The following is a 21,213-nucleotide window of genomic DNA, read 5'->3' as shown; positions in this document are numbered from 1 at the left end:
TCTATAGCCAGAATATGAATTAAGAGCAGTGACTTATAGAACAGAAAATAATATGCCCTGGTGGGAAAAAATAAAAATAATATTTAGAATTTATTGGATTCTACTATATTTGTATGGACAAGGGCTGTCTAGGGCAGCACTTTGTTGAAGATGTAATAAGGACAAACTTTTTTTAAAAAAACACATATACTTTTCAATTTAAAGGAGTCAGTATTGAAGCAAGAAACTAATCATCACTTTCATTATTGTCTGACTCATTACTGTTTCTTGTTAAGAAAATCTGAGGATCTGGCAGGCAAGTTGAAAGGTAATGGCACATTCTTTTAAGTCTTGTAAGAACTTTGCAGGTAGCATCCGCTGCTTTTTTTCATACTGCAATAAATACTTAACACAGTTCTTATTTTCGCTGCCTGTCAGGTGCAGGAAGTCTAGTTATGAATTGTTGAGAAATGGTTATTCAAAAGCTTAATGACAGGTTTTCCACTTTATTTGATTAATGAACTATAATTAGTTACAAAAGGCTGTTCTTGGGAATGAAGATTTGGGTCTCCTGACACTGATCCTCCTCTACTGCACCCGCCATTAGTTATATTTGAAGTTCAGGCTGGTATTTTTCAGAATACTGCCATTAGTATTCCTCTAAACATTATAGCCATATTTATTACGTATTCCTCTAAAAAAGAGTGGTGGCATCCCTCCTTTCTCTGAGACTAGTTTTATTCAGTGCTGGTATGGTGGGGGAGAGGTCTAGTTCTAGGCTCCTTCTTCTATATAGGGTGCCTCTGGGCTTTACACCACTCCTATTTTACATATATATATTATAATATATCAAGAACATTTAACATGAAACCAATGGGTGAGGTGATCTATTAGTACAAAGTGAAATATTAGAATGCTGATGATATTCAGTTATACCTATCCACCCTTGGCTGGACAAGTGATGCTACCTAAATTCTTACTCGGCTCCAGCAGTGTGAAGGTCTGGATGGGGATAAATAAGCTGTAACACAGTTTTAGCAAGACTGAGTGTGTTTTGAGTACCCTAGATTGGGGTCCCCAACCCCCAGGCTGTAGCTGGTACCAGGCCACGCAAGTGTGGGACAAGTGTGTGAGCACATAAAACTGCATTTGTGCAAGCAGCATGCTCAAACCATCTTGTCTCACCCTGACACCACCACTACCACCCCCAGTCCACAAAGCCAGAAAGTTTGGGGATCATTACCATAGATGTTTAATCTTTAACTCTCAATGGAAAATATTCCTCCAGAAAGAGGTGCTGCACAATTCTGGAGTCTTCAAAAAGCAGGTGACAGTTATGACTGGTGGGGCTTTGGCGCAAATCCTAAGTACCTGCTCCGAAACTGGGAGACTATGATCACCGTCACTCTCCAATGGAATTACTGCATTGTGCTCTATGTGATTTATGCTGCTAGGTGAGAAATTTGTTAAGTGAGTTTTGCTCCATTTTACGACTCTTTTGTTTGTCATGGCCGTGAGGCCCAGGGGGGCAGTAAGGCTGTATAATGCTCGCTGACACCCAGGAAGCACAGGTAATTTAAGGGATGCTACAGATGTAGGTGATTTTGTATAAAATTAGGTGTATTGTGTGTATATGTTTATTTATCTTTGTCATGTTCTGAACCAATGCTAAATAATAAATAATAACTAGTATTAAGATAGTATATTCAGGCAAAATAGCAAAATAAAGCAATTGTGTGCCAAGTAAGCCTTCATTTTGCAATTTGTTCTAAATTTCGGAACCACGAGACATGTGTAAGTAAAAAAGTTAATAACCCTGCATACACCATGACAGCATTCTGTCTTCTATGCAACTATACAGACATGATGATTATTTTTATCATCCATAGAGTGCTGGCTTTCCATTTTTGTTCTCCTATCTTGCGAGAAGTGCTGGCATACATACAACAGATTTTAGCTAAAAACAGAATGGAAGTGTCATATTGATCTTAACATGTAATGAAATACACTATGACTATACCATTCTTAATACTCTGTGGATATAGGAAACTGAACAGCTATTGTCAGCCACTGCCTCTACTACACAGCCTAGAAATGCAAGAGATTTCTGTTTCTGCACAAAGCTTTAAGAGATAAATCCCATTTCATTCCCTGACAAAGGAGCTACTAGCCCTGGAATATATCCGTGCAGCTAAACCTATTGCAAAGCTTTGAGCTTGCTACAGATTAATAGTCAAAGATGACAGGCTGTTGAAAGGTGGGGGGAGGTCTTATAATGCCATTTTGTTTATTATTTATCTCAACCAGTGAATTTGTTCGAAGCAATATTCTTCCTCATATCCACATGGCAAGCAGATATAAGTTTGAGTTTAATATCAAATATCAATAGTAGATGTATACAGCCATAATTTAAAATACTGTGAACTTTCCTATGGAGCTTCCACTGAGTTCATCTCTAGACATGAGATAAAAATGTACACAAAATAATTATTCTAATGTCATGACAAAGGTGGTAGTTCTATAATCCTGTACATGCCTGACAAAATGTATACACATTTGTATATAATACAAAATACAGGCCACAACTGATCTATTTAGTTTATATATGATGGCAGTCCTAAGAGTGATATAAGGAGAAGAAGGGCTACAAAAGTGGATTTCTCTGTGCTTTACTCAGAAAAATCTAGCCTGATGTTGTGGATGTGTTCCTGAATGAATTAGATTATGAATCAGATTCCTCTCCAATTTGTCCTATCCCATCCCACCCCTGAAAGCATAGGTAGTCCTTAAATTATGACAATTAAACCCCAGATTTATGCTGCTAGGTGAGAAATTTGTTAAGTGAGTTTTGCTCCATTTTACGACTTTTCTTGCTACATTTATTAAGTGAACCACTGCAGTTGTTAAATTAATATCATGGTTGTTAAGTAAATCTGATTTCCCCATTGGCTTTGCTTGTCAGAAGGTGATCACATGACTCCAGGATACTGCAACCATCATAAATGGGAGTTAGTTGTCAAGCATCCGAATGTAAATCACATGACCCTGGGGAATGCCAAAATGGTCGTAAGTGTGAAAAATGGTCATAAGTCACTTTTTTCTGTGCCATTTGTAACTTTGAACAGTCACTAACCAAACTGTTGTAAGTCAAGGACTACCTATATTTTCTGATATTGCTGGGAACTTCTGCAAGTATGAGTAACTCTTTGATTGTGGAGAGCATCTTATTCTTTTAATTATGTTTGTTTGACCTTATTGATTCAAGATGAGGTAACCTGAAAGGGGGGGGGAAGTATTTTTAATTTTGGGGAAAAATGTACTTTTGAAAGTGAAAAATGTTATTTTTAAAATGTTAAAATGAGTATCAGTAAAACATAAGAATCTAAACTTTTGTTTCTTTGCAAAGTGTACATTTTGGTTTTCTTACATATCAGATTCAAGTAAATGTCTACAATACAGAGCAGGTTGGTAGGCTGTTCTAATAATAATCACCTGCATTCCCACTGAGTTAATAAATCAGGATGGATGAATTAATTACTTCCAAAATTATCTCAGGCATGAGAATGAGTTGATGTCTTTCAAATTAGGAATTAATTATTACAATGAAACTCAAAAGTTGCAGGCGGTTTTAAGAAATGAGCTAGGGAAGATTACTTCCAAGTCAGTGGGCTACTTCATCTCCCGTGATATAATTGGCAGAGCCTGGCATCAAGAAAGGATAAGAGACATCAAAAGTATTTATAAAACTATTAAATGCCAAGCAAAAGACTTCTCCATCAAAAACTAAGGGACAGGCTTGGTCTGCTTCAAGAAGTTTCAATGGATCAATTATCTCCCTATACTGAGCGAGTTATATCTCAATAGGAGATAAACAGATTTAATTTTTTTCCCCTCCAACCTTTATACATTCTTCCTACAAATTGTTGGCTTTCTATTGCTACCTGCCTTCTGTTCCTAGTCACATACACTCAGAGACATGTAGTCAATAGACTATTTATATCACATTTTCTCCCTGGTAGTTTTATCCTATACTTTTTGGTAAAGGAATCATGGCTATGAGACAAAATATAATGAGGCAGAACTACTCCTCTGACCTGAAGGCCAACAAGGCAGAACTGAGGAGAGATACCTAAGTATATTTTCACCCTTTTTCATTTCTAAAGAGTTTCTTTTGTGCAGAATACAACGAGACCGGTTTGTTTGGTGTTTTGGTCTCCTCAGTGCTACGCAAGTCACTTCTTTCAATCTTTGATGCAAATAATCATAAAGGGTGGCAGAAAAAGAGGATTCCATGTTGGGTTTTTCTGCAAAGATGCTAAGCCAAAGTTTAATATCAGAGGGAATAGAAATAATCCTATGGATGTTGTCCATGGGACTATATAGGACTATGGATTACATATATATAATGTTCAGTTTTTTGTTTTGGAATTCTTAGAAATGACATATTCACCAAAAAAAACCCGCCAGAGCTGTGGTCTTTATTTTATTTTAAGGAAAAATTGAAATATGGAAGGTTGGTAGTCCTCATTTTTTTTTGTAGGAGATGGCCAGGGAGGGGGGTCAAATGTGTCATGGGTTCCTGCACACCCATAAGAGATCTAAGTCCAGCCCACCTTCAATGCCTTCTTATTCCAGCTCATTTTCCTTCACTGTTAGTAGGTCAGATTTTTATAGAAAGCTTAAGCTTGCAGTAAATCTTTATACCCATTTGAACTGCCTGAATCTGATTTCTCTGGTGATTTTAATTTTTAAAATTCACCTGAACATGCATTTCCAGGTACTCCTTAACTCTGTTCAGGCCACTGTTATCAAATTGTCCTTTTTCTGAGCACAATTTTGGTCAGTTTATGAAAGCATTATGATATTGCCATCATACTGTACATACATACATACATTTCAGAATTATGGTTAATGATTTGAGCTTCGTCAACTGCAATGTACCTGTTTAAGTCACGATGTATAATTGGCTGGGTAAGATTGTGAAGATACTCCATACCTTTAGCAACATCTACTGCAATGATTAATTTGGATTGCAAGTCGAGGTTTCTGCAATGAAAAGAATAGAAAAAAGACTTGTCTTCATCAAATTAGAGACAGGTGAAATGAATTTGTCAGACCTCATGATTAGTAAGTAAATTGACAACTAGTATTTGTCATAAGCAAATCAATTTGTCTCTCTAAGCAATTTAAAATGAGAAATTATCTCTAATTTGAAATAGGTTTGCTTTTAATTAGAACTTAGATAAGATATTCATTTACCTACTATTCTAATTCCTCTTCTAATAACTTCCAATGATAGATTTGATAGTCCAATAATGTTTAGAAAAACATGGGGGAAAAGAGCAGGTAGAACATGCCTCTGTCAACTCCTCGTCTACGCCGGGAAACTCAAGCAAGAATGACGACGTAGTACAGTTGACTGCGAGAGTACCTTTACTAACAGGAATTCAAGCAATTGCAAAGTCAGCGTTGAGAGCCACACGCCCCCAACACACCTTATATTCCATGCCTGTAACTAGGTAGCAGCCCCACCCCTAGGCCCCACCCCTCCCCCGCGCAGACCAGCATCCGCCTGGCCTGCGTAAATACTCCACCCCCCTACTCCATCAACCCACGCCCAGCTCCCTCCACCGGCACCGTGCTTCCCAGCGTGAAGGAAAGTACAAGCCCACCCCCCTCCTAACGTCCTGAGCGTGCTCCCCGCCACCACTGCAACTTCCTGCGCCACACCCATGGCCCCCTGGCAGCCCCCAAAGTCCGGGCGTAGCTGTTCAGCACCCCGTGTCGCTGCCGGCGTGCACGCAGTAACAGCCACCGGGTCCGCAAGACCAGTGCCCATAGCCACAACCGCCAGGCTGTCGTCAGCTCCAGAAAGTTTTGTGCTGAACAGCTACGTCCGTAGCCGTTCTGGGCCGCCGCTCAGCTGACCGAGCTGCGCGACCGTCAGTGGGTGTCCCCGGCCGCCTCTCAGCTGATCGAGTTATACGGGCCCCGGTAACAGCTTCCGCCCGCCTTCCAGCTGACTGTGCTGACGCGGACTGCCTCCCGGCTGGCTGCACCAGCGTGGCCTCCCTGTGGCCGCTCACGATTGCCTTCGGCCGCCGCACAGCTCGTAGCACGGCCACGGGTCCGGTGCTCGCCCGCCGGACAGCTGGTGAGTGTGGGCGCGGCTGGGCTCTCAGCGTTGCGCGGCCGCTCGCCCGCCGGACAGCTGGTGAGTGTGGGCGCGGCTGGGCTCCCGGTGGTGCACGGGCGTCTACCATCGTGCTCCCCTGGCTCCCTCCGAAGTGTCGAGCCCGTAGGGCTTGACAGCCTCACAATGAGCATGAGCATTCATTACTACTAGGACATCAAAATGATGACAGGTGTATTGTGAAAAGGATGCAATTATGTCATTTGCGCTAGTCAAGGCATAATATCTGATGCAAGGATATAAGTAGCATCATTTGTGAAATGATATCATGATCTCATTATTTGCCCACCTTGCTCCACAAGAACAATTCATGTTGTTCCTGGAAATTATGCTCATGCCTTACTAATCTCATGCTAAATGGAAGCTCCCCTGAGGCAGGTGTAAAAGGAATAGATTTGTTATTTTCATGGAGGAAGCCTAAACCCAATCGTTACGCATAATCCTTTCCTGTACTTATTAGTGTATTGCAAATTGCAATGTTTCTGAGACAGATGGCAAACATATCTATTAATCAATATGGAGAGAATAGATGGGCAAATGTAGAAACACATTTGCCTAAGATTCTTTATGGTGCAGCTACTGTTTCCTACATAACAATCATAAATAACTTGTGCTGACTTTCAGCCATATTTTCAAAATACCATTGGTATACTTGTAACCAACTCTATTTAAACCCTGGGATGGAGAAAGTGATCCAATCAAGAAGGGAAATATTTGTTGATTTGTTGATTTAGTGTTTTCTTTTTTGGATTTTTAAAAAAAATCTCCAGTATGATCCTTTGAATCATAATGAGTAAATCAATTCAACCAGGCACTCCAATGGAGAACGTGGCCTATGGATAATAATGATGGTAGTGGCCTTAAGTGAAATTTCAGCATGCATAGTAGTCCATAGGAGAGCAAGGGGCAAAACACTTTCATGCAATGTTGTTGTTAGCTGCGAAGTCGTGTCCGACCCATCGTGACCCTATGGACAATGTTCCTCCAGGCCTTCCTGTCCTCTACCATCTTCTGGAGTCCATTTAAGCTCATGCCTACTGCTTCAGTGACTCCATCCAGCTACCTCATTCTCTGTCATTCTCTTCTTCTCTTGCCCTCAATCTTTCCCAGCATTAGGCTCTTCTCCAGTGAGTCCTTCCTTCTCATTAGGTGGCCAAAGTATTTGAGTTTTAGCTTTAGGATCTAGCCTTCTAAAGAGCAGTCAGGGTTGATCTCCTCTAGGACTGACCGGTTTGATCGCCTTGCAGTCCAAGGGACTCGCAGGAGTCTTCTCCAGCACCATAGTTCAAAGGCTTCAATTCTTTGGCGCTCAGCCTTTTTAATGGTCCAACTTTCACTGCCATACATTGCAATTCATGCAATATTGCAACATAAATAAAAGAAAAGGGACCATGTGTTATGATGTCAAGATGGACATCATGATTAAGGAAGAATTTTCTGAAATACAATTAATCAGTGGAACAACTTGCTTCCAAAAGTTGTGGGTGCTCCAACGCTGGAGGTTTTTAAGAAGAGATTGGGTAGCCCATTTGTCTGAAATGGGATAGGGTTTCCTGCTTCAGCAGGAGATTGAACTGGAAATACCTCCAAGGTCTCTTCCAGTTCTGTTATTCTGTTATTCTGACATCAGATTAGTTTCGTTGTGATAAGGCAGGGGTGTCAAACTGGCAGCCTGCAGGCCGGATGTGTCATGTGCAAGCCACACCAACCCCAGCTCCATAAAGGCAAAAAATGTCATAATACGTCATGATATGCCAGGTACATCACCGAGTTTAACACCCATGTGATAAGGAAAGGATGCCTGTATCAGCATCTCTTATTTAAAATCATGTCTATAGAAAGTGAGTTGACTTATGCCAGGAAGTCTCCTGAACCAACACCTGCCAGAATGAAATTTAGACATGGATTATTTTTCCAACTGGTTATCTCCATCGATGAATTTGTGTCAATATAACTGAGAAAAGTTCAATATTTTTCCCCAAAGCTAATTGCCACAGCCTCCCCATGGAAAGGTATATGAAATAATCTGTGACTAAAAGAAAAAGAAAAACTCTACATCAGACGAATGATCGCTACAGTTTATTAAATCAGTTAACTGGATTTTTAGTAACAAAGCAACTGCTTTTGTGTACCTTGTCTTATATTGGAAGAATATATAGGTAAGGTATATAATTCATCTCTATAAATATTCTTGGAATCAGAAAGATATTATCAACAGTAATTATTTGGTAGTGGCAGTCATTTGCTGGGAACTTGAAACTATAGCTTAGATTTGAAGGAGAAATTTTTGCTGGTTCTATAATTTCTCTAATGGCAGAAAGTGAAGAGGAACTAAAGAGCCTCTAGTTGCGGGTGAAGAAGGAGAGTGCAAAACTTGGGTTGAAACTAAACATTAAGAAAACCAAGATCATGGCATCTGGCCCTCTCAATTCCTGGCAAATAGATGGGGAAGAAATGGAGGTAGTGACAGATTTTATTTTCCTGGGCTCCAAGATCACTGCAGATGGGGACTGTAGACAAGAAATTAAAAGACGCTTGCTCCTTGGGAGGAAAGCCATGGCAAATCTAGACAGCACACTAAAAAGCAGAGACATCACCCTGTCAACAAAAGTGCGTATAGTCAAGGCTATGGTCTTCCCAGTTGCAATGTATGGCAGTGAAAGCTGGACCATAAGAAAGGCTGAGCGCCAAAGAATTGAAGCCTTTGAACTATGGTGCTGGAGAAGACTCCTGCGAGTTCCTTGGACTGCAAGGCGATCAAACCGGTCAGTCCTAGAGGAGATCAACCCTGACTGCTCTTTAGAAGGCCAGATCCTGAAGCTAAAACTCAAATACTTTGGCCACCTAATGAGAAGGAAGGACTCACTGGAGAAGAGCCTAATGCTGGGAAAGATTGAGGGCAATAGAAGAAGGGGACGACAGAGAATGAGGTGGCTGGATGGAGTCATTGAAGCAGTAGGCGTGAGCTTAGATGGACTCCAGAAGATGGTAGAGGACAGGAAGGCCTGGAGGAACATTGTCCATAGGGTCGCGATGGGTCGGACACGACTTTGCAACTAACAACAACAACATAATTTCATGAACCCTGCTTGACAACGTCACTGCCTCTAAGGAACTTCACCCTCTGTGTTTTATATGTCTCTGTTGTAATATGCAACCTACTCATGCTCTTGACTTACTCTACTTTCCAAGCTGCTAGTTCTGCTTATATTTTTGCATTGTACACTTTACTTTTTTCTCACTTTCTTTCATACCAGTGTCACATCACCTTTTTTTCCTCCTTCTGCAGTCCTTCCTCCATTGCCTCATCCCCTTTCTTCATCTTTCCTTTTAGATTGAATCACTAAGGAGTTCTCTCTACTTTGATCATCTTCTCTCTTCCGGCTAACTATAGATAGGGTCATTGTGGGCTTTGGACAAGTTCATGGAATTCATGCAAGAAGCTCTCCTTGAGTGCTGACCTCTGGCCAATTCCCTCTGCCTTAACATGGTTGGGAGTAGCTACTTACTTGATGTAGGTCCAATTACCTTTTTTGTTCATGCAGCAGTGAAAAGAGAGAACCTCCAGATATATATTGAGTGACTATGGCAAATTGACTTGGATCGTCCAAGCAAGCACCAACAAATTGAATAACACAAGGATGATTGAGTCGGCACAGAATGGAAACTTCACGGCAAAACATATCGACATCTGATTTAGAGCAATAGGTATTGGCTCGGTAACTGATAAAGAAAAAAAGAATATTATACACACATACACACACATATGTGTGTGTGTGCAACTTCAAAATTGTAATTAATTAATAAAATAAGTGAAGATGCTATTAATGTTACCGTTTGATTGCAACTATTTTATTTCTGCACCTTCCTTTGTACACCTTTCCAAATGATCCTGCAACAAATTAAGAACACACCGATAAGTATATGTGTGCATATGCTAAAATGAACATATTTTTCCACTTATCTTTACCTGAGCCTATTATTTCATGGAACTCTATTTCTGAAAGCTGAAGGTGAAAATGGGATGGCAAGCCAGCACGAAGTAGGAGAACATCTGCCTTTTCTGTAAAGCAAAAAATTGTGTACTAAAAGCCTTGAATTTAGCAGCAAATAAATAAATTACATACCATAAAACAAATTTTCATGCTATCAAACAAATAAATAAATTGCCATTTTTTTATTATTATACATTGGTTGGCTAGTATCTCAGCTCCTCTTTGTTTTACTACCTTACAATGAGTGCACATAATAAACAGATTTTCAACATCCTATCCATCTTAGAGCTTTTTGGGTTTAGAAGCTTATCACTAAAAGAACAGTGCTTCAGTTCATGTGCATATTCTATCTGCATCATGTAATGGCTGCAGAAAATCCTTTATACAAGGAATTAGTTCCTTTTCTGTCTAACAGAAGCTGTTTCTATTGCCAGCTGTTACAAAGCTGTTTCTATTGCCATTGGGATCTACTGACTCTTGGAACTAGATTTGATACACAACTTAATTTGCAGACTAATGTATTAATGCGCATGCTCTGCTGTAAGAGGTCTATCCAAACATTTCTCAAAGAAGCATTTGAATATGTCTTCTAATCACATGGGCAGGGTAAAACTCTTAAAGAATCCAGAGCTTTTATTTGGAAAGAAAATTAAGAAAGGAAATGAATCAAGAGAATGATTGACTTGTTTTAGCTTTAAACATGCACATAATAAGGATTCTCTTAAAATTAAGGTGCATTAAATTAAATGAAACATACTTATGTTATTATCATCACTAATTTTGGAATCTATAAAAAACTAATCTCAGTAAGAATGATGTCTCAGTGACATAGGAAGTATTGCAATAATGTCAGTGAATATTTCATGCTCTATGCACTACTTTTCTCAGTTACAGTTCTTACTGAATTTAAGCCAAACCGTCCAAATCATTGACACTCCTTTTTAAGGTATTTCCACACAGAACCTCTCCCCAATTTCCCTACAAAGAGACCTGAGAATGTCCCAATGACAACGACAGTTCGTGATGAGGTCATTTTGAATTTCATGGCTCAGCTGACAATGGTTTCCTTCACCTGACAATGCACGACCCCACAAATCAAACACCAGCTTGAGTCACAGGCTTGTGCAATCCGCATGGTCCTCTCTTTGCTACTGCATCAATATAACAAAAATAAAACCATTCTCATTTTAAAGATGATGGTGTTGCACCAAAACATGTGAACTGTAGTATAGGAAGGCGGCATGAGAAGTCAGGGGATGGGAAAGGCAGAATTTCCTGCCAGTGGACAACGGCCTCTATTCACTTCAAAGGTTCTCTTTCCACCCTCATTCCTTTAGCTCAGCAGGAGAAACTTCAGTGAATCTTCTCTTCTGTCCAGCATCGATAATGGCATGTGAGCATGAAGCTTCACAATTAACTTGGAAGTAGTGGACATGTTGCATGAGTAGTGGCTCTTAAGTAGCTATGTTAAACTTTGCTCTGTCATGGTTCCGATAGATGAAACCCATCGAAAGAACTTCAAGGCAAAATTCTTCCTTAAAAAACGTTTCATTCGGGAAACAAAATATCAGCACTACATAGTTGGACCCAAAAACTAAATTCCTTTCCCCCAGATACAAAATAACAAAGTACAATTCCCACCTTCAGTGAACTGTCATAAATCACATTCCCCTATTAGAGAAAAGCACTGGCTTTCTCCCCAGGTCCTCAGCCCACCAAAACGTTATCAGCTTGTCCTTGGGTTCCCACAGCAGTGTTATACTTATGACTAGCTGAGCTTTCATTCCAACCCCCCTCCCTGCTGCACCTAATTCCTAAAAGCAAGAAAAAGCATAGAGAAGACAAAAGGAGAAGAGAAAATGACTGCATTTTCATCAGTTGTCAAAGCGGGAACATCCAATGTTAGCACAATTTTAATACACAATACTCTTAAAAACCGTAACTACTAAGCATAGCCTATCATAAAGCAGACTTTGCAATTTGCTGGGACATTCTTATATATACCCTACCATACCTTATTATGATTTGCCTCATCTATACTTTCCTCTCTCTTACGGAAATTAGTCCAGGATGGAATTAGGCAAGAAAATCTTATCTACAGGTGTGGAAAATGGTTTCGATACAGATGTTTCAAGTGAGTCATATACAGAACAAAAAACCTGGTACTTGATGGTGGTATTTTCTTTTGAGTTTACACCAAAATATGACTGATTTGCATATGAAGAATATTAAGTATTTTGTTCTGTTTTAGGTCATGTAATAGTTTTTCCCTTGCCTCTTGTAATTGGACTGTTATCTTCTGAATTCTCCTGCCTAGACTGGTGCAGCAGAAAGGGCTGTCATAACTCTAGGGTTATTGGTTAACCTGTAAGTGGGAGCTGGGTGCAGTTTTGGAGTGAATCAGCAGGAATTTAAAGAACAATTGTCACAGTGAACCATTCAGGATCTAACTGCCACTGAAGAGAAACTGAAGGAAGGATTGTTTGACCACACCATGCTAATTGTTTCTGATCAAAGAGAAAGGGCATAATCTATTGAAGATAGATAATCCCTCAGATGAGCACGCCTATGCCACAAAGGGTTTATAGGTGATAAACCAGCACTTGCATGGCACCTGGAAGTTATCTTATAAACCAAAAGTGTCACACAGGTAAGAGAAAGGAAAACCATCCTAGCACATTATGCTCCTTTCCTAACTATCATAGGTAGTTCATTCTGCCTAAATTTCAATTTTGATTTAATTTAATGGAGTGGGTGATAGTTTTAATTAGACAGAGAGAGGACGAAAGATGTTTTATCCATGTCTTCACTTTCTTGCTTTTCAAAGCCTTCTATTAATATAAAAGAGCATTCTCATCTCCTAAAAATCCACTGACCCCCTCAGTAAGCCCTGTTTTCTTATTTGGAGAAATAAGAAATCAATTCTTCCAATTATTATTATTATTGTCTGTGTGGTAGTACTGCTAACAATGGTAGATATTCATGCACATAACATTTAACAGAGACCTTTCTTTTTCTGCTTTTCTTTTTAGATTTGCCATAAGACTTTCTCTGTTAGCCTTCTACTCCGGTTTGTGTTTCCATTTAATAATATTTATTCCCTGCCCCAATCAAGAAAGAGTTGGGGTGGGATATTGAAAAGTCACAAAGAAAACAAAAATATGACATATGCCTTGTTATCCTCTGTCCCCAAAGAAGTATTCCATAGGAGCCTCAATTTTATAACTATTCTAAGGGTCAAATGTCTATTTAAATAGCACTCCTCTGGCCCTGATTAGTCTGAAGCATGCCTGCCAGAAGACCTGATTGATCATTCCCCGGCTTCTTGCCCTTTCCATCTGTGCAAAGCTAACTGTCATAAAAAAACTGTTTGGAGCAATTGTTTTGGGTATACCAGTCTTGAGAATTGGACTGATTGTAGCCAGAAAAATGACTATTGTTGTGTATGCACATTATATTGTCTGAGTAACAAGCTGAAGCAAGAAATAGGGTCACTTGACTGTTTCCACTGCAAACTAGAAATCGACCATTGTGGCTGGAATGCTGTTGTTCTAACTGCTGCACACAAGACATAATTGAAACTCTTTCTGAAAATTAGCTTCAGTTCCAACCTTAAAACTAAATGAAGGACTTTTGGTAATTCTGCACTGCTGCCTAAGCTGCTTTTCTGCCACGCTGCTTCCATCTGTTTCTTAAGCCAACTTCAGAAAGCTCAGCCTGGATTGAGTCGGTTGGCAACAGAGTCCAAGAGAGCTGATTGGCAATTCCTTTGCTTCTCGCCTTCCCATCCATGCAAGGAAGGCAAGTCTCACTGATCAGCTGTGTAGACTGGAGCACCAACACTGCCTTTTCCCTTGAGAGATTGTTCCTCTTCACTATTCCCCTTGCTTTGCCTCTCCTTTCAAGTATTTACACACATGGATGCAGTCTGCCTTCCAATATTATCACTTTTAATACTAACATAACCCTTTCTTTTTTTTCATTTTTTTCCTCCCCTTTGTGATACTGTGATGCTACCATAATCAAAGCAACATGAAACAGATTCTTATTTCATTCCTTACTGATAATTCAGTTTCTCAGATGTAATGTAGCAATGCTTCTCCATTTCAACACACATGCATACGCACGCACGCACGCACACACACGCACACACACACACACAGTAAAAATGAGGAAGGGAAGAGAAGAGAAGCTTTGCACAACTCTGATGAGGGGATAGGAAAGGAAGCAGATAACGTTTCATTCAGCCTGGGCAGATATGGAAAGGAAGCTCACGGGAAGATGTAAGTGTTGAATGGAGCAGGAGGATTTAGGGGTGAGAATAGTTTTATTAAAGGGCCATTGCTAAAACAACTTCAAGATTATATGTTTTTTGAAAGCAACTGTTGACCATCAGAGAACATAACAGATGAGAAACCCAGGATGAATGGCTGCATAAGGTGGCAACCACTTATAGCAATGATGGTGAACCTTTTAGAGACCAAGTGCCAAAACTGCGGCCCAAAACCCATTTATGTATCGTCGGGTGCCAGGTGGGTGTGGCCTATTGGGTGGGTATAGCCAATTAGGTGAGCATGGCCCATTAGGTGGGTGTGGCTGCGGTGGTAATGGCAGACTGGATGGGACTAAAAAGTTCAATCAATTAATTCCAACTTTGCGAGATCTTTTTTTCCCCCCACAAGAAGTTGAAATTGATTGATTGAACCTTTTTTCTTTGCACATGGCGGCAGAGGCCTAAAGGGAAAAGGTTTTATAAAAGCCAGCTGAAGGCTAGGACTGGGGCAACAGAGAGCAGAGGGCTCTGCATGCCACTTGTGGCACGCATCCCATAGGTTTGACACCATGGACTTAGGGTTAGGGTTAGATCACCATGAACTCGGAGAGCAAAATGGACATCACCAACAAAGTCGGAGTGCTTGGGTATGGTTAGGAGGGCACTTACTTTTCTAGGCTGCCCTATCTATGTTTCCTGGTAAAATACAAGGGAAAATCCCATTGGAGGAAAATTCCACTTAGGGTTAGGGTTAGGTCACCATGAACTCATAGAGCAAAATGGAAATCATCATTTATTTATTTTTTGCACACGGTGGCGGAGGCTGAAAGTGAAAAGGTTTTATAAAACCCAGTTGAATGCCTAGGACTGGGGCAACAGCTTGCGTGCCAACAGAGAGGGCTCTGCATGCCACCTATGGTACGCATGCCATAGGTTTGCCACCACAGACCTATAGGAAGGGAATATTACATGCCAAATATTGCAGCTACATTGAGCTGGGGCTTGTACTGGAATGGAACAAATTGCTGAAGACCATTCACTGTGAACATCTTATGAAGTGATGGTGGAAAACCAGGCATGTTATGATTTCAATGGGCTAAGAGTGGGAAGAAGAGGACATTTTCTGACCTGCACTCGGAAAATGATGACCGGAATACATTGGGGATGAGCCAAGCAAAAAGTATAGATTCAGTCCTGTGTTTGATTTCAACAAAACTCAGAATATCTGAGTCAGTTTTATTTTGGAATGTTGTGTAAAATAACCTCTTAATGACTTGACTGGAATGTCATACTTTATGCCAGGATCAGCTCTGGAATAGTTTCTTGATCTGAAAGGGTTGTATCTTGTATGAGAGATCAGAACTGCAGAGTTCAATTAATACCACACCCCAAAGCAAATTATTAAACTGCAGGTAGTCCTCAACTACTGCAACGCTCTCTACATGGGGCTGCCCTTGAGGACCACTCGGAGGCTCCAACTGGTACAGAATGCAGCCGCGAGAGTTGTGTGGGGAGTCTCCCGATACTCCCATGTTACACCTCTGCTCCGTGAGCTGCATTGGCTCCCAGTTGTCTTCCGAGTGAGATTCAAGGTTCTGGTAATGGTTTTCAAGGCCCTACATGGCATGGGTCCGGACTACCTTAGGGATCACCTGCTGCCGGCGTCAACTTCCCTCCGCCCTGTGCGTTCCCACAGAGAGGGCCTCCTCAGGGTGCCACTGGTCAGAGAATGTCATCTGGTGGCCCCCAGGGGGAGGTCCTTCTCTGTGGGCGCCCCGGATTTATGGAATCGGTTGTCGGTTGAGCTCCGGATGGCGCCCGACCTTCGCTCCTTCTGACGCGATCTGAAGACTTATTTGTTCGAACAAGCCGGCCTGGCCTGATGGGGGATGGGTTGGGATTTTATTGTTGTTTTAAATATATTTACTTATTGTTTTAGCTTGGGCATTTCGTTTAATTCTTTTTAACTTTTGTATCTTTGTATTTTTATATGTTTGCCCTGTTCACCACCCTGAGTCCTTCGGGAGAAGGGAGGTATACAAATAAAATTATTATTATTATTATTATTATTATTATTATTATTATTATTATTATTATTATTATTATTATTATTATTATTATTATTATTATTATTATTATTATTATTATCTTACAACCATTCATTTAACAACCGTTCAAATTTATTATGGTGCTTAAAAAGGGACTTATGACCGGTCCTCACACTTAAAACTGTCATAGCATTCCCATGGTCATATGATCATGATCTGGGTGTTGGCAACCATCTCACATTAACAATAGTTGCAGAATCCCGGCGTGAACATGATCATCATTTGTGATCTTCCCAGCTGGCTTTCAACAAGCAAAGCAATGGGAAAGTTGACAGGGAAAGCTGCAAATTGTGATCACATGATGTCATCTAAATGACTTGACAAAAAGGGTCATAAAATCAGGTATGGCCATGTAATGCCTCAGTTAAGACCATACATTTTTGAGTCCCAATTGTGGTCATAAGTTGAGGACTGCCTGTTAAGATATTTACTAGCTGGAACAGTGAAGTGGATAATGGACCAGAACACAATGGGGTAGTTTGATTCATTGGGGAGTGCTGGCTCCTGCATGAGATAATCTATGTTATCATTGGATGCTGGGTATAAAAAGGGGTATTTTCTTTTTTCCACCTTTTTCTTCTATGTTCTCTATATGCTGTTCTGTGATTTACCTGGTGATTTACCTCATGATGTAATGATGTGCTTGACTATCTTGCTTGGTGTATATATAGATGTAAAATATATTTATTTATATAAAACTAAGTATGTGTCAGCATCTATGACTTCATATGGACACTGCTGCAAAATTTCGACACCGCCTGTGTTCTGAATTCGAGGGAGACCAGGCTATTTACCCTATCTGAGCCACAAACATGGTGGCAACAAAGAGATGCTACTTTGGGGGTCTCCTTGTTGCTATGTAGCAAGCCTCCAGAGTTTTGCCTTCCAGGACGGTTTTGAGTCTTCACTATTTCTTGAAATTATTTGGAGTTTTGTGTCAACACAACACAGAACAGCCCAAACGTGCCCAAATCAAATTCAACAAAATAGTAATAAAATACGTTTTCCATTTTGGCCTCATCTCTGGTGTTACCAATTTTCAATATCGCTGAGCTTTAGTTGCTTACGTTTCCTGGCTTATTTCTGATAGCATTTTTGTATCTTAATAGCTTCCTTATTGGGAGAAAAAAATAGCAGCTGAATTTTTCCCCCTGTTATGGAGCTGTGGCCAAGACTCTGCCTGTTAAATTTCTTGCAAGCTCTCAAATACAGGGAAGATCTGAATGAAAAAGCTGGCAAGCCTCACTTAAGGAACAAATTGTGTCAATAGTATCCCATCCAAGATAAAAATGCTCAGTAATTCCTTCACTGATTTAAGTATGCCTGTGGACATGTTGGATGAAACTTGTAGCCTTAATAAAACTTCAGCATGAAAAAAAGCTATAAAGATTAATAAGCCAGCTTCTCAAAAATTTACCCTACCTACAATAGAAGTATTTTTGGTAAGATATTAAAAATAAAATTCTTAGTAATCAAAATACCTTTGGTCATACTTTTAATCTTCCCTAGAGGAGAAGGAACTGACACATATGATCCGTCTGAAATTTTAAAAAGAAAATAAAAGTTACAAGCGTTAACAAAACATGTATAATATTTTACATAATTTTATTTTAACAAATTAAACCATACAGTAATTATTTACTCATGCTTTGAAAAGACATGATGTCAGTCAAAAAAATCAAAAGATATATGCAACCCAAAGATTTAGTGTTCTACAAAAGCAAACTTTTAGTCCTATGTTCATGTTGATGTTACATAGAAATATTTTGAGATTCATCAAATGAACCCTAATTTATATTTTAGATGATCAAGACTGGGTTTTAATGAGATTTAGATAATACAGATGACCTATTAACAAGATTCAAAGGGCTGGTTTTAGCCATTTTAGATAGCAAACACCAGGTACAGTACTGAAAAAAAAGGTGACGGTATTCTAAGTTTATATTAATTGTAATCAAAAGTACAGATGATCCCAAGAAATAATCATGTGTAGTTTGAAGAAGAAAGGCATTTCAATCTGTGTGCTTGAATTACTTGATGCATTACACCAGGTAAAGGAAACCTTCTAGACAGTGTCAGTGACAGAAAAGTATTATAGGCCCTGAACAGCTCCCTCACTCTGATTACTTCAGAAGAAAATCTCATGTCATACCACTAATTTGAGAGATTTCAAGATTACAATCACTCTCTAATGAGAAGAAAAATAGTAATTTTACTGGGTGCTTTTTCATTAACTGATTTACAAGAAAGCACCTGACATTACAGCAAAAAAACAAAACAAAACAAAACAAAAACAATCTGACAGGATAGCAGCGTTCCAATATCTCAGGTGTTGCCATAAAGAAGAGGGAGTCAAGCTATTCTCCAAAGCCTCTGAAGGCAGGAGAAGAAGTAATGGATGGAGACTAATCAAGAAAAGAAGCAGCCTAGAACTAAGGAGAAATTTCCTGAGAGGTAGAACAATTGATGAGTGGAACCACTTGTCTCCAGAAGTTGTGGATGCTCCAATACTGGAAGTTTTTAAGAAGACATTGGACAACCATTTGTCTGAAATGGTATAGAGCTTCCTGCCTGAACAGGGAGTTGGACTAGAAGATCTCCAAGGTCCCTTCTAACTTTATTATTCTGTTATTATTTAGTAATGAAGGTTGTTCCCAGAACACTTGTGTGAGTCTCACTAATCATTCATTTAAAGTAGGATTTTATGAACCACACTTCTTGTAATCATTATTTACAAGACAGGGTTATCTATCTAATAGATTCAGAGTCTGTGAAGGACATTCACTGGCTAATTTTCAATATACTACAACTGGCTCTGTTAAAATCAATTTTAGAATAATCCACTGATTACTTCAGAATTAAGACTGGATTCGCTATTGTTCCTGCATTAGATATTTTCTTAGTAAAGTTTATAATTTGAGCTTGGTATAATGGAAATTAATTTGTTTTAAGCAAAGGTTTCCTGGCTAATACTTTGTACTTTATAAGTCTCTCATATAGCTTAAAGCACTAAATTTCTTCATACTGTGTGTGGAGAAATCTGCTTGGTCAGAAAGAAATAATAATAAAAAATAGATATTTGAAACCAAATAAAAATGTCTACATCTGAATTCTAGTCACTCTTACGCTGCTTGTGATGGGAAACTAGAATGCCAGTGCTAGAAACATGAAAGAATAAAATCTAGTTGGATTGCACGGCTTAGGAATCCAAAATGGAGCAGGCACTTGACTAATCAATTTCAGCCACTCCAATGTCTCTTAATGGTAACATTATCTTCAAACAACCAAAATGATGCCTTTATACTTGGACATCACCGCACGGAGTATATAGAAATCACATTGGCTATATTAGTACTAAAAGGAGCTGGAGGACTTCAATTATAACATCAAAGAAATGGGCAGGTGTTGACAGTGGAACAGGCCATGAACTGCTCATGTGAAATCTCTTAGTTAAGCTAAAGAAGAAAAAGACAACCAGTCAAGTTCCACAATATGATCTTGAACATATATCCATCCATTTCAAAGAGAGCATCAGGGATCTCTTTGAAGTTCTAAACTTTATTGATAGAGAAACAGAGGGATTGTGGAATGAACTTAAACAGGTTGCTAAGGATGAATGTGAAAAGAGATTGCCAAAATTTAAGAAAGATAAGAAAGCAAACTGGAATGTCAGAGCAAACTGCAGAAATTCTGTCTATACTATGGCTTCCTGACCTCTATATAATTTTATTATGAGGACAATGAGATGTTCTGGGATTCCTGTTTTTGTGCAGGCCATTGAATTCCATTGAACACTATGAAATGAAGGTTGGAGTTTAAAGAAGCAGGATAGGATAGGAAGAATATTTCTATTCTAATATTCTAAGAAAATTAGAGCCTCCTGCGAATACCATGGACAGCCAAGAAACAAACCAATGGATCATTGAACAAATCAGCCCAGAGCTCTCACTTGAGGCACACATGATCAGGCTCAAATTATCCTACATTGGACATATTATACAAAGACCCAGCTCTCTGAGAAAGGCTCTAATCCTGGGAAAGGTAGAAGAGAAGAAGAATATGATCAGATGCCAAGTGGACGAACTCGGTTACAGTGGCAATGAGTTGAAAGACTTGAAAGAACAAGTTGGAGACAAATCATTATGGAGGAAGTCTATCTATGTAGTCACTAGGAGTTGAAATTGACGAGGGCATATAATCAATCAATAAATCATATCATTGTTTATGATATATTTATCATTGGTTGCTGTTAAACAAACTTCAAATAATGGGCTGAAGCCAACAGTCATTACATGCAATACCCTTGAATTTTGAAATGCATAACAGGAAAAAAAATCAGTCACAAAATGAATTCTCTTTTTTGGAATGGAACAATGGTTTTCTTACAGTTAACCTTGATTCAGAGTTACTCAAGTTTATTGTCTGTTTCATATAGACTATGATATATAATGTCAATGGGACATGGTGAGACCTATTAGATCAGTGACTAAGCTCTGCTACATATACTGCTCAAAAAAATAAAGGGAACACTTAAACAACACAATGTACTGTATTTAATAGTAGGATGTCTTATTTTCTGTTCTCTTTATTTTTTTGAACAGTATATAATTGACAATTTACCTACAATTACTATAAGGGCATAATGCAATCAGAGCAGTCTCACCT

General features: G+C 39.3%; 1 protein-coding gene across 1 annotated transcript in view; it reads right to left on the bottom strand.

The window, feature by feature from the left end:
- The window catches only part of LOC308666503 (serine/threonine-protein kinase TNNI3K), a gene marked incomplete at both ends in the record, with an annotated part of 226,850 nt that overhangs the window by 135,848 nt on the left and 69,789 nt on the right, over window positions 1-21,213 (bottom strand). The window contains 5 exons of the mRNA XM_081325369.1: window positions 4,921-5,025; window positions 9,701-9,895; window positions 10,007-10,064; window positions 10,143-10,235; window positions 18,030-18,086. Coding sequence (XP_081181495.1) covers window positions 4,921-5,025; window positions 9,701-9,895; window positions 10,007-10,064; window positions 10,143-10,235; window positions 18,030-18,086 — 508 coding nt within the window. The remainder of the gene's footprint in view (window positions 1-4,920; window positions 5,026-9,700; window positions 9,896-10,006; window positions 10,065-10,142; window positions 10,236-18,029; window positions 18,087-21,213) is intronic.

This window comes from Vipera berus, assembly GCF_964194415.1.
Source record: "Vipera berus genome assembly, chromosome: 3".
In the NCBI taxonomy this organism is placed as follows: domain Eukaryota; kingdom Metazoa; phylum Chordata; class Lepidosauria; order Squamata; family Viperidae; genus Vipera; species Vipera berus.
Note: the sequence above shows the minus strand (reverse complement) of the source record. Positions and strands in the feature narration are given on the sequence as shown.